Raw genomic sequence first — 13,413 nt, 5'->3', positions numbered from 1 at the left:
TCGTTACATTCACAATTCTTCTGCTCATCATCCATCTCAGAAATCTGGCATTATTAAATCACTAGTTTCCAGAGCACACAAATTCTGCTCCTCTGAAGAATCTTTAAACCAGGAATTAGAAGTTATCAAAAATACAGCCATCCTAAATGGATATAATCCCAAAACAACTCAAAAAATCATCAGTCACTTCTGCATACATCAAACCAGACAGGAAGAAGTGCATAGGATTCCCATACCTTACGTTAAAAGCATCTCAGAACGTCTTTCTAAAATTATGAAGAAATACAATTTTGCCACTACTTACAAACCTATCAACCAAATTTACAATTTATTACCTTCTCCTAAGGACAAATTCTCACCCATGATGTTACCTGGTGTTTATGAGATTCCATGCTCATGCAAATTATCTTACTTTGGACAGATAGGTAGGTCTGTTCAGAAACGCATCTCGGAACATCAAGACCACATTCGTCTTCTTAAACCGCAGAAATCTGGCCTCTCTCAACACGGAATTGAAAATCCAAACCATAGGATCCATTGGGAAAAGGCTAAACTTTTACATAGATCTTTATTTAAACATGAACGTTTATACAAAGAAAGTTCTGAAGCCCTACTACACAGACCAAACCTAAACCGCAACGACGTTCTTACTATTCCTAAAGTATGAGAAATTATCATACAAAACTGTGTTAAATAATTAACGTTGTTTTTTTTTTTTTTGTACTACTTTAGCACGTTATGCACATTTTCATGAGATTCTATTGTAATCATGTGCCCTAACTGTATGTTATTCCTAATTTTTGTTTAAATACTGTACTGATGATGTCCTAAGATACTTAGGATGAAATATTTACAATTAAATAATTTTCACTGTGGTTTATATGTGTGTTTCTTCTAATTTATAATTTTTTGGATTTAAAACACTTTTAGTTTCTGTTCAAAGGTAAGGACTTCCTCTAGTAATTGTAAGTCTGTGTTTCCCTTCCCTTGCAACTTCAAATTTAGCTTATTAAAATGTTCTGTCATATCAAGCAAAAAACAAAAATTTTGTATCCATTCGGGATTACTGAGAAGTTCCACATGAAATACATTATAATTTTTGGTGGTTAAGAAAACTGTTACTTCTTTTAAGCACTGAAAAAAACGTTTCAATGCTTTTCCTCTTGATAAACATCATACAGATGTAAATGTCACTAAATCTTTATGTTGACTACCTAGTTCCTCTAAAAATGTGTCAAAACGTATGTGATTCAACGCCTGAAATCGGATAAAATTGATCATTGGCACAACAACGCCCATCACTCTTTGTAGTCGTGGTAATAATCCCAAAGAATTTGCAACTAAAACTTCTCGATGCAAAATGCAATGAAATAACTCCACGTGGAATATGAGTGGAGAATAATTTAACAAACCACTTATTTTTCATAATCATAGAAGGCGTGCCATCGGTTGCAATGCATAATATATTATTAATTTTTATATTTTTATTCTGTAAACTTGTTAAAAGGTTTTCTGAAATATCTTGACCTGTAGTGTGTCCTTTAAGTGTTAGATCAAGAACTTCTTCTCGAATACCGGAAGATGTGATATATTTAACCATCACGCAGCATTGTGACATATCGGAAATATCATTTTATTCATCAACCGCAACAGATATAAAATCGGCAGAATTAATATCCAAAATTTGCATATTTGAAACTTCTGCAGAAATTGTTACAATCCGTTCCTTGACAGTTCTAGCCGAAAGAGATAAATCTTTAATTTTTTTTTATGTAGCTCGTCCTTATTTTTCATATCCTTAAATAGCATTTCAGAGACATTATACACGCAATTTTTTAGAAATTCACCATCGGTAAAAGGTTTTCCTGCTTTTGCTATTTCAAGGGATAACAAAAAACTTGCTTTAGTAGTATTCGACGAAGATTTCATCCAAGTTGACAAATTTTTTTGCTGAAGCAATGTTTTCTTTTGTAATTCTTCAATGCCTGTTTAATATTATCACCCTCAGGATATTTTGTACTGAAGTCTAAATGTTTTCCTCTAAAATGTCGTTCGACATTACTTGATTTGTTATTCTGAAGTCGCAGATGGCAAATTAAACATTGCGAATTTCCATTTACTTCTATAAATGCAAATTTCTCTATCCACATTTTATTGAATCCTCTGTTTTCTTCGATTATTTTTCTTTTTCTTGAACTCATATTAGGAGGGTTATTATCACAAATTTACCTACAAGTAAAAACACAAATTCACATAATAAAAATTAATTTGTGCATAACATTACCTGACACTAAATTAAACACTAGTTTAGTACCACAATAAATAAGTTAACAGAATATTTATTTTGACAGTTAAAATTCAAATGTATCTAAAAACCATGGTGTTTGACAGGACAGCTGATCAATTAGTTCAAATTTTTGCCGTGATGCTAGTTACCTTAGTCATGCGTAACACACGTCACATGCATAGTATCTAGCACCATGACCAGGCCGTATCAAAAAACAATATTTAGTTAAAAGAGCCACACTTTGTTCAGCCAAGAGTCACATGCGGCTCTGGAGCTGCCGGTTCCCGACCCCTGATCTACAATAAGCTTCTGCAAGATGAAGAATATGTACTAAGATTCAGGCACTGATAGCAAATTTTACTTAATCAAAAGAAACAACAGGACCCACGAAAACAAGTGGCCAACTTAGAATCACAACACAAAACATTCACATAAATTTAGTCATCATAAAAATCAGAGGAACATAAATATCGGAAAACCTTTCTTTTTCATTTTGTGAAAGCAGAGCTTTCACAAAATGAAAAAGAAAGGATGCTCACATCATTGTACAGATAGTTTTGTACCAAGAACAAGTTGCTTAAAGTAAACACACCACAAAATAATGCACTGCTGACTGTAATATGAATGGAATAGAATATAGAATGTCTTACAGTAATAAGAGGACAATCCATATAATGGCTTATCTCTGTCCCTCCTCTCACTTTCCTCATGGACACTGTTTTTGCATTATGCCTTTCTTATAGGAATTTTGTTGTGTGGGCACTAAACTGCCTCCACTTCTAAACTAGTAAAAACAAAAGTAAATGTTGCTGGTGGTCCACAAGCATACACAGTTTAGCTTCAAATTTATCAAACTTTTCTCCCAAGACCTTTGGATGTTCAAGATACAACAAACAAGGTATACTAAATCATTTCACTCCGATTCCTAGCACTTTTAAAAGTTTGGTGACCTACCAGAGGAACAGTTTGCTTAAGTGAAAAAATTTGAAGAAAATGTGTTGGAATTTTTCAAAATTCTGACAAAAGTGTAAAGTTTATAAAATGTGAAACTGTTTAATGTACTAAATTTTTTTCAATAAAAATGACCTAACTGAAACCAAAATTGAACAACATGGATATATATATATATATATATATCATCATCATCATCATCTTCCTTATACCCTCTTTTACCTTGCGGTGTCGAGGGTCCATTGATCATCGGACCTCACTCCGTTTACAGGATAAGGTGGTCAGCCTTATGCCCCGGTGTATCCTATGGCCTGTAGTGGGCCAGTTTGCCTGCTTTGCGGGATGAAAAACCCCAGAATAAACTGGGGAAAAAACCCTGCTGTCCACGCCCAAGACTGGCTAACTTGGCTATGGCTGAGGAAGATCCTTCAGCTCTTCACGTCACCGACGGGAATCGAACCTAGGACACCCCTTCCCCAGGCATATGGTTGCGAAGCGCACAGCCACTAGGCTAACCACGTGGACATATATATAGTAGTTACCTCCAAAATACTTTTGAAAATCTTCAGAACAGCAAGCTGAATTTCCTTGCAAATAACACCACAATCCACATCCAGGAAGTTTCATTTACTGAACACATGGATGATTTAACTTCACCTACCCAGAACAGAAATATGTAATATGTGCACTGGCCTGGCAAAGAGATGAAAAAGGAGATCACTATGTCTTAGAGAAAAGGCGGAAGGGGAAGGTGTTTATAATGTTTACATTGGTTGGCTGTTGAAAACCATCAGATCAAAATACAGCTGTCAGGAATAATGCTGTGGGAAGTACTGCAAAAATTTATTAGCATTTTGTATTAATACTAGAAGATGTATCAATAAAAGATAAATCAAATTCATATTGTGAATTAACTATAATGACATGGATGAAAAGAACAAAATTTTGTTGACTAAAGCAAAAACGAGAAGGGGGGGGGGGTTGAAGAAGAGGAGAGGAGAAGTCAAAAGTTTTGAATACTACAGCTCACAATGCACACAACTACTTAAGAAAAAGGCTAATAAATGCTATTTTATAGCAAAGACAATATGATCTACCGAAGAGATAAATTTGGAGAGAAAATTGTAGCTAAGGTCAGTAAACAAAGGAAATGACAGGAACCACACAAAACAATAACACGAAAAAGTACAAATTCAAACAATAATGGGAGACATAAGAAATTAACAGAAGAGTATAAAATTATAAAAATGAAAATCCAGAATTAAGTTTAAATTTCAAAAGTTACGTTGCAGGGTCAAAAAAAAAAAGATGAATTGATTAAGAGCACTGCAGTGCCATTCACAAGAAGACAAGAATTCCTGGAGGGGAAAGTGGCCATGTCTGGCACCCCCCAATTCTTTGGCAACAAGTAGCCAAATACTTAAGAGGTGCAAATAGAAAAAGGGCTTTGGTTCATGAATCAAACTATGTTGATTACATCTGTTGATTACACCCTTACTCAACCATTGTAGCTAGCAACAGAACTTAAACTACTACTATACAACAAGTCCTGATGTCTGGCTCACCCACATGGAGTCACAGTGGATTGAAATATTAACAAACCACATAATTCAAAACAAATGTGTTATGAATAGTGTTCAATGCACCATGGTTCATAAGGAGCTTACAATTTTTACCAAGAAAGCAGCATTGCTGAAATCAAATTTTTTTTTTACATTAAAGGGCTGCAAAATTCTTTGCAAATATCACTATCCAGTCTAAGCCATTAATCTGCCAACTGGTAAACTACAGTGAGCATGACCCTGAAAAAATAAAAACATCCCAAGTCCAAGAGTGAAACAAATACCTCAGGATAAACTGGCATAAGTAAAAATACCCTTACTAGTAGGCAATAGCCTACAATGGATGAACCAAGTGCTCAATAATCATTCTTAATCTGGCAATTTCTTGCAAATCCAATGGCCAATTAAATTAATGTTAGTTAAACATAATACAGATTTATAACTATTATTTTGGAGGAAATGACAACATATACTGCATATTAATTACAATAAACTTTAATACTTCTGGTGGGCTAAATTCAGTGGTCTTTGCCACTGAGCTGAAGATGAGCTTCCCAAGTTTGATAGTTTATGCACACAAATTTATTGAGGTTTTGAATATGGCATTATAAACACCCTTCATAACAGGACAAAATTAATCAGTTCTGATAACAATGCCCTAACTTGATCATATTCTCAACACGTTCTTTGCCAGTGGCTACAATCTTCACCAAATTCAAAATATATTAAACCTCATAACTGCAACCCCCACCCCCAGACTACACAAAATCCATCACCATTCCATATATATGAGGCACATCTGAAAAATACAACCTTACAACCACTTACAGACTACATAAAAAATTGGCATCCCTTATCCACTTGACCAGCCACATTAATTATAGCTGTCAGGTGTATACCAGTTTCCCTGCAGTTGCAAACTGTCTATGGCCAAACAGGCAGGACAGCCACCAGAATTTCTGAACACATGGACTACATTCGTTTCCACCATTATGGCCACTCTGGACTTACTTACAATGCTTTGAACACCCAACACAGGATATACTGGAAGAAAGCTACTCTACTTCAGAACAGCAAATACAAATATGAGAGGCTATTGTATTACTGAAATCTACCTGAGAAAATTTCCCAATCTTTCATGTACCTAATTTTTAGATACATGAGACTACCCAGAATTTGGAAAGCATTCATCCTCAGATCTTCAGCTCAACGGCCAACACCAGCCTGCTTAGCCAACTAGAGAACACCATTTAAGACTTTAGGACCAACTTTGATCACCTTTCTCCAGCCTTATACATATCTCATTGTTCTGTGAACCCTGGTAATAGTAATTTGACTTTGCAAAAATATCAGAATTAAACTTATTGTAATTAATATTCAGTATACATTGTAATTTCCTCATAACATAATAGTTATGAACAGCCGATGTATAAGACTTTCTACTAGAATATGGACTTCATCATCAAATTCCTGACATGTACCCTCAAGGGGTGTACAGGATATGATAGTACTACATGAAAAATTTACATCATTAATAACTTCCTACCTACAATTTTCCTCCAAATCAGTCTGTTACTTGTCAAGACTCCAACATTATCAGATCTTATATTTCTATCATCTAAGCACTTTGTACCATATCAATCCACCTATACCACCTATATCTTGGTCTTCCTCTGGGTCGTTTACCTGGCAGAGAACACTTGTTTTGCTAATCTTTCCTCGCCCATTCTGTTCAAGTGACCATACCACCTGAGATTAGCTCTGCTAACGCATTCCTGAATGCTGACAATGTCAAGTTCTTTCCTAATATTCTCGTTTTTAATATGATATTGCCATTGATGCCATCTGTTCACGACTCTAATCTTTCTCAGGACTCTCATATCTGCGGTCTCTAGTCTTTCGTCAAGTGTTTTACTTCTGACGCAGCTCTCAGATCCATAAGTTAAAACTGGTTTGAACACTGTCTTGCATACAGCTAATTTAGTGTTCCAAGTAATTTCTCTCTTATTCCATATGAATTTATTCAATTGACTTCCTACCATACCAGCTTTGTTGATTCTGTTGTCTATTTCCATATTTAATTTACCATCTTCACTAAAAATCGTGCACCTAAGTAGCTGAAATGTTTTACTTGTTCCACAGGTTCCCCGTTTCACAACACAGTTGACATTTTCAACAATTCTACCTATTTTCATTGTCTTTGTCTTTTTTAATGCTGACCTTCATACCATATCTATTACAACAGTTAATCAATTTAGTCAAAGAATCTTGCAGACTTGTAGCGGATTTATTTAGAAGTATTACATCACCTGCATAAAGTAAAGAGCTGAGATTAACACCTCCAATTTTGATATCAGGTTTAATATCACTTTCCTTCATAATGTGATCCATATAGATAATGAATAAGAGGGGATAATGTACATCCTTGTCTGACACCACATTTAACATTAAACCACCTTTCTGTACTTCCTTCAATTCTAACTGCTGACTTACAACTCAAATGTATTGCTTGATATATTGCCCCATTAACACCATATAACTGTAGCATTTTGAATAGCTTCTCTCTTGATATATATACAGGGTGTTCGGGATAAATTTGACAGTTTCGTAATGAAAAAGAAAATCTTCTTTGTATCTATTAAATTTAATGAATTGACAAAAAAACATTACAGGCAGAGTTAATTACAATACTATCAACAAGATTTACTCAAAATAACCACCATTAGCATCGATCACAGCTTCAATTCTGCTTCGGAACCTCGAACAAGCTGATGCTACAGTCTCCCTGGGAAGGGCCGCAAAAACTGTTTTAATTTTATCCATTAACTGGGCTTTTGTATTACTGGAAGTGCGATTGGTGTCTTTTTCAACTGCGCCCCATACAAAATAATCCATGGGGTTAAGGTCTGGGGAGTTTGGAGGCCAAACATTTGGACTGGTGAAGTCGTAGAAATTTTCAGACAACCATTTTTGACTTTTCCCAGAGGTGTGGCAAGGGGCCGAATCCTGCTGCCATACATACGGCCTACCATTGGCTACCCTTGTTATCCAGGGCTTGACTACAGTTAGCAACTCCACGAACAAAGCCCGAATTCCAATGCCAGGGTTCTTCAACACCTGTTCCTGCAGATTTGCGAGGAATTCTGCTGTACGAACGCAATCAGATCGTCTGCTAGGGATCTTTCTTCTTGCTACATCCTCGTAGTCACCATTGCAAGTCTCTAGTTCATGCCTGATTGTTTTTACTGTATTCAGGGAGCATTGGGCAGCAGTCGTAATATCCTTATTTTGATGGCGGGCACGAATCATCATGATACAAGTTATTCTCTTCCATGATTCAGGTGGGTTCCAGCTATCCATCCTTTCTGACATCTTGTATATGAATGAAGAAGGGTCCAAACTTTTAAATGAAGAGAAGTGTGTGTTAATACATGTAACTTACGGAAAAATATAATTAATTATAAATATGTCAAATTTATCCCGAACACCCTGTATATATATATATATATATATATATATATAAAACTTTTCTTCTTCTTCTTTTTCTTGCCCTTGCAGAGAATAGTTTGTTTTGCTGGCTTAATGAGTAGATAATTAGTTCTCATAGCAACACCCCCCTATGTAGGGCCACTTTTATCCTAAGCAGAAGAGTTAAGTTTTCTTTTCCTCACTATCAAAAGGCCATGTTCGTTTTTGTTTGTCAGGCTAACTGGTTGTCTGCAAATAAAATTGGAAACATTATTATTTCCAATGCATTTTCTGGCTTGATTCTTATTTATTCAATTAGTAGACACATAGACACATAAAGAGAAGCAAGTCAATGCATTTTTACATGACTTCATTACTTTTAACAAAATACTGTATATTATTATCATAATTCTTTCATTTAAGAATTTTCTCAAATTCTTTAAGAGAATAATATCAACATATACCAGATGCCCATCACTGCATCTCTGTTCAATTAAGATCACTTGTTCAAACCTGCAATGTGATTCTCCCCCCCCTCTCCACAAAGCTGATTACTGCAAGTTAGCTGTTTATCACTTTCTTCTTTGTAACTGGAGGTGACCAGTTATAAGCTGACTGAGCCAAAGTCTTCAGGTTATTTCTGATTTTAAAGGTACAGAATGCATATACAGTAAAATCCACTTATTGTGATTGCAGATAATATTATCAATCGGCTTTTGTTATCAAAATCGGTCGGTCCCAAAACACTCCATTTAAAATGAATTAAAAATAATCCATCTATTATAATCAAAGTTCCAGTTATTGTTATCAAAATCCTCGAATGTTTAGCCTTTTGCATCTCAGAATTAAGAACTTAAAGGGTTAATGAGGAGAAAATTTGACAAAGAACATTTGTCAAAATCTGACTTGTGTTTAATCTTCTTTTAATCTTATTCTTTCACAAATCTTAAATCTTCCAGACAGGTGGGTATAAATACAGTCAAATTGTAATTTTTCGAGTTTATTTTTGTGCTCTCTTTCAAGTAAGTGAATTTGACTTTATGTACTCATTAAAACAGCCTTGGAGTGCTATGATAAGTTGCCCAAAATGAATAAGCATAGTTCAGCTGTACATTTAAAAATTTCACAACCACTCTTGTGTAAGATCTTAAAAAAAAAAAAATCAAATTGGTTTAGTAATGTTTGTGAAAAGAATGCTTTGATTAATCGGCCTTCGATGCGTCAAAAAAGCAGAACTTGCAAAAACAATGGACAAAGAAAATTTCACCACAACTAATGTATGTTTAACAGGTGGAAAAAGCAAGAGAATAGTGTGTACAAGTGTATTCATGGTGAAAAAAAGTGTTTTTTTTTTTAAATCAGCTGATGCATGGATTAAAAACAAATAGCCAAAAATTATTGCTGAATATTCTCCTGAGGATATTTACAATGCAGACGAAACAGGACTATTTTCGTACAATGCCTGAGAATACTTATTTGTTTAAAAATGAAAGTATTAAAGGATCTAAATCTTCAAAAGAGTGAGGGACAGTTCTTTGTTGTGTTACTATGGAAGCTGAGAAACTAGAGCTCCTAGTGACTGGAAAAAGTAAAAAAAAAAAAAAAAGTGTCAAAAGTTTGACTGTTGACTACTAGTCTAGTGCAAATGCTAGGGTGACTAATACCATTTTCAACAATTGGTGAGTTAAGTTGGATCTTAATTAAACCGAAAAATTGTCTTGTTGGTAGACAACTGCACTGCACACACAAACAATTTATTGTTAAAGAACATCAAAGTAATCTTCTTGCCTTCGAACACAACATTGTTAATTCAACCATGTGACCAAATCATCATACGAGCTTATTATCGCAGGGAAGTTAGTGCGAGAATTATAGCTGAACCTGATTATATAAAAGACCAATCTGATGCAAGTGCAATCGCAAAAAAAATTTCCCCTCTTGATGCATTGCATTTGGTAGCAATGTCATGGAAGCAAGTCTCAGAGAAGACTATTGAAAACTGCTTCCAAAAGGGTGGATTTTTTAAGACAAACTCTGAAACTCCTTCTTCTGAATTTGAATATCATACAAATGAAATTTTTGATAAAACCCCAGATAGTATGCCAAAAGAAGAATTTGAAAATTGGTTGGATATTGATAACAATATTGAAGTGGTGGCTACAATGACAGTGTTGGAAATATGTCAAGCTGATTCCAATGAGAATTTTAAACTAGTAGAAGTGAACTTAATACAAGCATAAAAGAACAAATTTTAGAAGCTCTTCCAGCCAATGTCAAGAAGCTCTACAAATACTATGTTGCAGTGTGCAACAAACTTCAAAAGGCATTATGAGTAGGAGCAATTTATTTATGAACTACTATATTCAAACACATGACAGACAACACTAGATAAATTTTTAAAATAAAGTTTATGTTGTTTATTAAAAATGTGTTTATAAAAATTAAATTATGATCAAAACAAATTTAAATAAATGATGCAATTTTTTATATCTTTTGCTTAATGTTATGAGCCAATTATTGTTATCGAAAAGTGACTCTCCCAAAGTGATCACAATAAGCGGCATCTACTGTATTTAATTCATTATGAAGATTTCAACTAATTGACATTTAAGCTATTGCAACATTTCAAAATTTAGATGTCGATTCTGGATTTTAATTTTTATAATTTAATACTCTTATAGTTCTCTTTTATTCTTTCCATTGTCCAAATTTGTACTTTTTTTTTCATGTTTTATTATTATTTTTTTTTTACTGCTAAGGAGGAATATATAAAAAAAAAGCAACGTTGGATTTTCTTTTCTTTCAGCCCTCGCTTCAAAGTTTCATACATCCATTTAACTTCCATATAATATTTTTTTTCCTGACTTGAAAATTACAATCTATTATAGTTCCTTCAATCATCATCTGACCACTTGAATGTACTACTGATTCATCTGCCATTCAGTTTTTCATGTCCAGACACTGATTCCAGCTGCCTTTTCATTCAATCATAGTCACCTGTCTTATATAGTTCAACATCTTTTTTATTCAAATATCTCGCATCGTTTGCTGCTTCTTAAGTTAAAATTACATATTACTATACCCAACATTTTTTCTCCACAAGTCCATTATTGTGCTGCTTAAGAAAGTCATCATTCAATATTGCTGCAAATTCTCTTTCCCCCTTCCCTCTTTCAAAATGTTCATAATGACAGTTCTACATTCTACCTATAGATTTCACAGTCCTTTTCATAAAAGCCTGGTCTGTAGCAGCATCCAACCATGTATTTTGTTCTGTTAACCTCTACCTCACACCAAACAACTCCAAACCCATTGTCTGTATTATCCCTACCATCAACACCATCATTATTCAGGATCTCTACGCTACTCTAGTGGGAATGAATCCCTCTGCAATGATTAACAATATCTTCTTCACCCATTCTATCTTGCCTCCTCTAGAATACACTGTGCCCATCACATTCTACTCCTGAGAAAGTATCCTTGTTTATTACTTTACTCATGTCTCACTAATCCCAATAATATTTAGTCTCATATTTATCAATGATAAATTCATCATGTTTATTCTTGATCCTTCTGAAATTATAAATGATAAACATAGGTGAATTAAGAACATCTGTAAATGCAAGATCTTGTATTTCTTGCACTTCACAGAACAGACAATGCAAAAGTAAACTGATTTTTATTGTATTATACCATTCTGATTAATAGAAGCACAGGTTATCATTGTATTAATTTAAGTTAATCCATCACTAATATTAATACAGGTAAAATAAATTGAAAAAAAATAATAAATATAGGTTTATAAGTTTAAAACCTTTTGTGGGTGGAGGTCACTTAAAAAAGACGTAATAACTAACCTGAAAGTGAGGACTAGATACACAGCGTGCTATCTGCTTGAAAAGAGGATCCTGAATTCTAGCAAACTGGGAGGGTTCAATTACATCTAATATTTCTTCCAGCTCCCCTAAAAACATCACCTATAAGAGAGTATATACACATACATTTATATATATGTGTGTGTGTGTTAAAGACAGATGTTGCTAAAATACTGTGCACTTTAATTAAAGATTATTATCTATACATAATAGGTTGCCAGTATATCAAGTAGAGTGATTTGGGCAAATATCAGAATGGGAACTGAACAACAAGACTTATTTGTGCCTGTGGAACCACAGAAGGTTCTCCTAAGGAAGAAGTGGAGGAGGAGTTTTTTGAGGCATTAGAGGAGACAGATGACACAACAAGAAAGGAAAAGTTAATCCTAATTGGAGATCTACACAGCAGAGAAGGAATCATTCAACATAATTTCACCTAAAGCTGATAACTATGAAAGATTCACTAAACTTCTCATAGCATCTGGCAAGAAACACATCCTAAGAGGATTCAGAAATAGCTACACACCATTCAGGTCAACTGAAAGTATTCTTTTGGCAGAGTATGAACAATAGAACCATCCAGACACTGCTTCTGCCCTCTTAAGGTCCTTGAATGATGGTAGAAGTGCATGCTGGCATGAAGAAATGACCAAGCTCAAACTATACCTGATTAAGTCGCAAGACTTAGTCACTGCTCTGCCGACTGGGAGGCATCAACACTCCAAACAGGATTAAAGTTAATGTAAACCCAAATGTAAAAAAAAAAAAAAAAAAAAAACCCTAGTGAAACTAGCTAAAACTACTGCAAAGTCATGACCAAAGCTCCATAGGAACAATGCCATTCTAAAGGAAATTTACTATAGCAAACTATCCACTATAACAAATTATTCTTCCAAGTTGGCTATAGTCAGAGTAGACTGTTCAAAATTTCACTGAATTCCATCTAGCCAAGTAAGAATTATCATTTGTTCAATTACATCTAATATTTCTTCCATCACTCTTAGAATAGTCCTCACTAAAAACTACTTTCTGTTGTCTACTTATCAATTTTCTATACATTTTATTAACTAATTCTACAATGATTATTTAGAGGATTTTAATTAGAAGATTCTTATATGAAATGCTATCAAAGGCTTTGATGAAATCCAAATAAATATCATTTTAGCCATTACTTTGGTAGATTACCCTTGTGACTTCTTTATAAGAAAGAAGTTTATTATAATTGATTTCTCCTTAACAAAACCATGTCGTGTCTTGCCTGACCAGTGAT

At 34.3% G+C, this 13,413-nt stretch overlaps 1 protein-coding gene across 3 annotated transcripts in view; it reads right to left on the bottom strand.

Moving 5' to 3' along the window:
- Positions 1-13,413, bottom strand: part of LOC150101712 (serine/threonine-protein phosphatase 2A 56 kDa regulatory subunit epsilon isoform-like) — a 261,565-nt gene that overhangs the window by 62,037 nt on the left and 186,115 nt on the right. For all 3 annotated transcript variants that reach the window (XM_090400724.1, XM_090400723.1, XM_090400725.1), the window contains exon 10: positions 12,126-12,245. In XM_090400724.1, coding sequence (XP_090256850.1) covers positions 12,126-12,245 — 120 coding nt within the window. The remainder of the gene's footprint in view (positions 1-12,125; positions 12,246-13,413) is intronic.

The sequence above is a fragment of the Typopeltis vanoorti genome, chromosome 11, assembly GCF_054136105.1.
Source record: "Typopeltis vanoorti isolate ZY-2024b chromosome 11, IOZ_Tvanoo_1.0, whole genome shotgun sequence".
Taxonomy (NCBI): domain Eukaryota; kingdom Metazoa; phylum Arthropoda; class Arachnida; order Uropygi; family Thelyphonidae; genus Typopeltis; species Typopeltis vanoorti.
The sequence above is the reverse complement of the archived record's forward strand: the minus strand, read 5'-3'. Positions and strand labels throughout refer to the sequence as shown.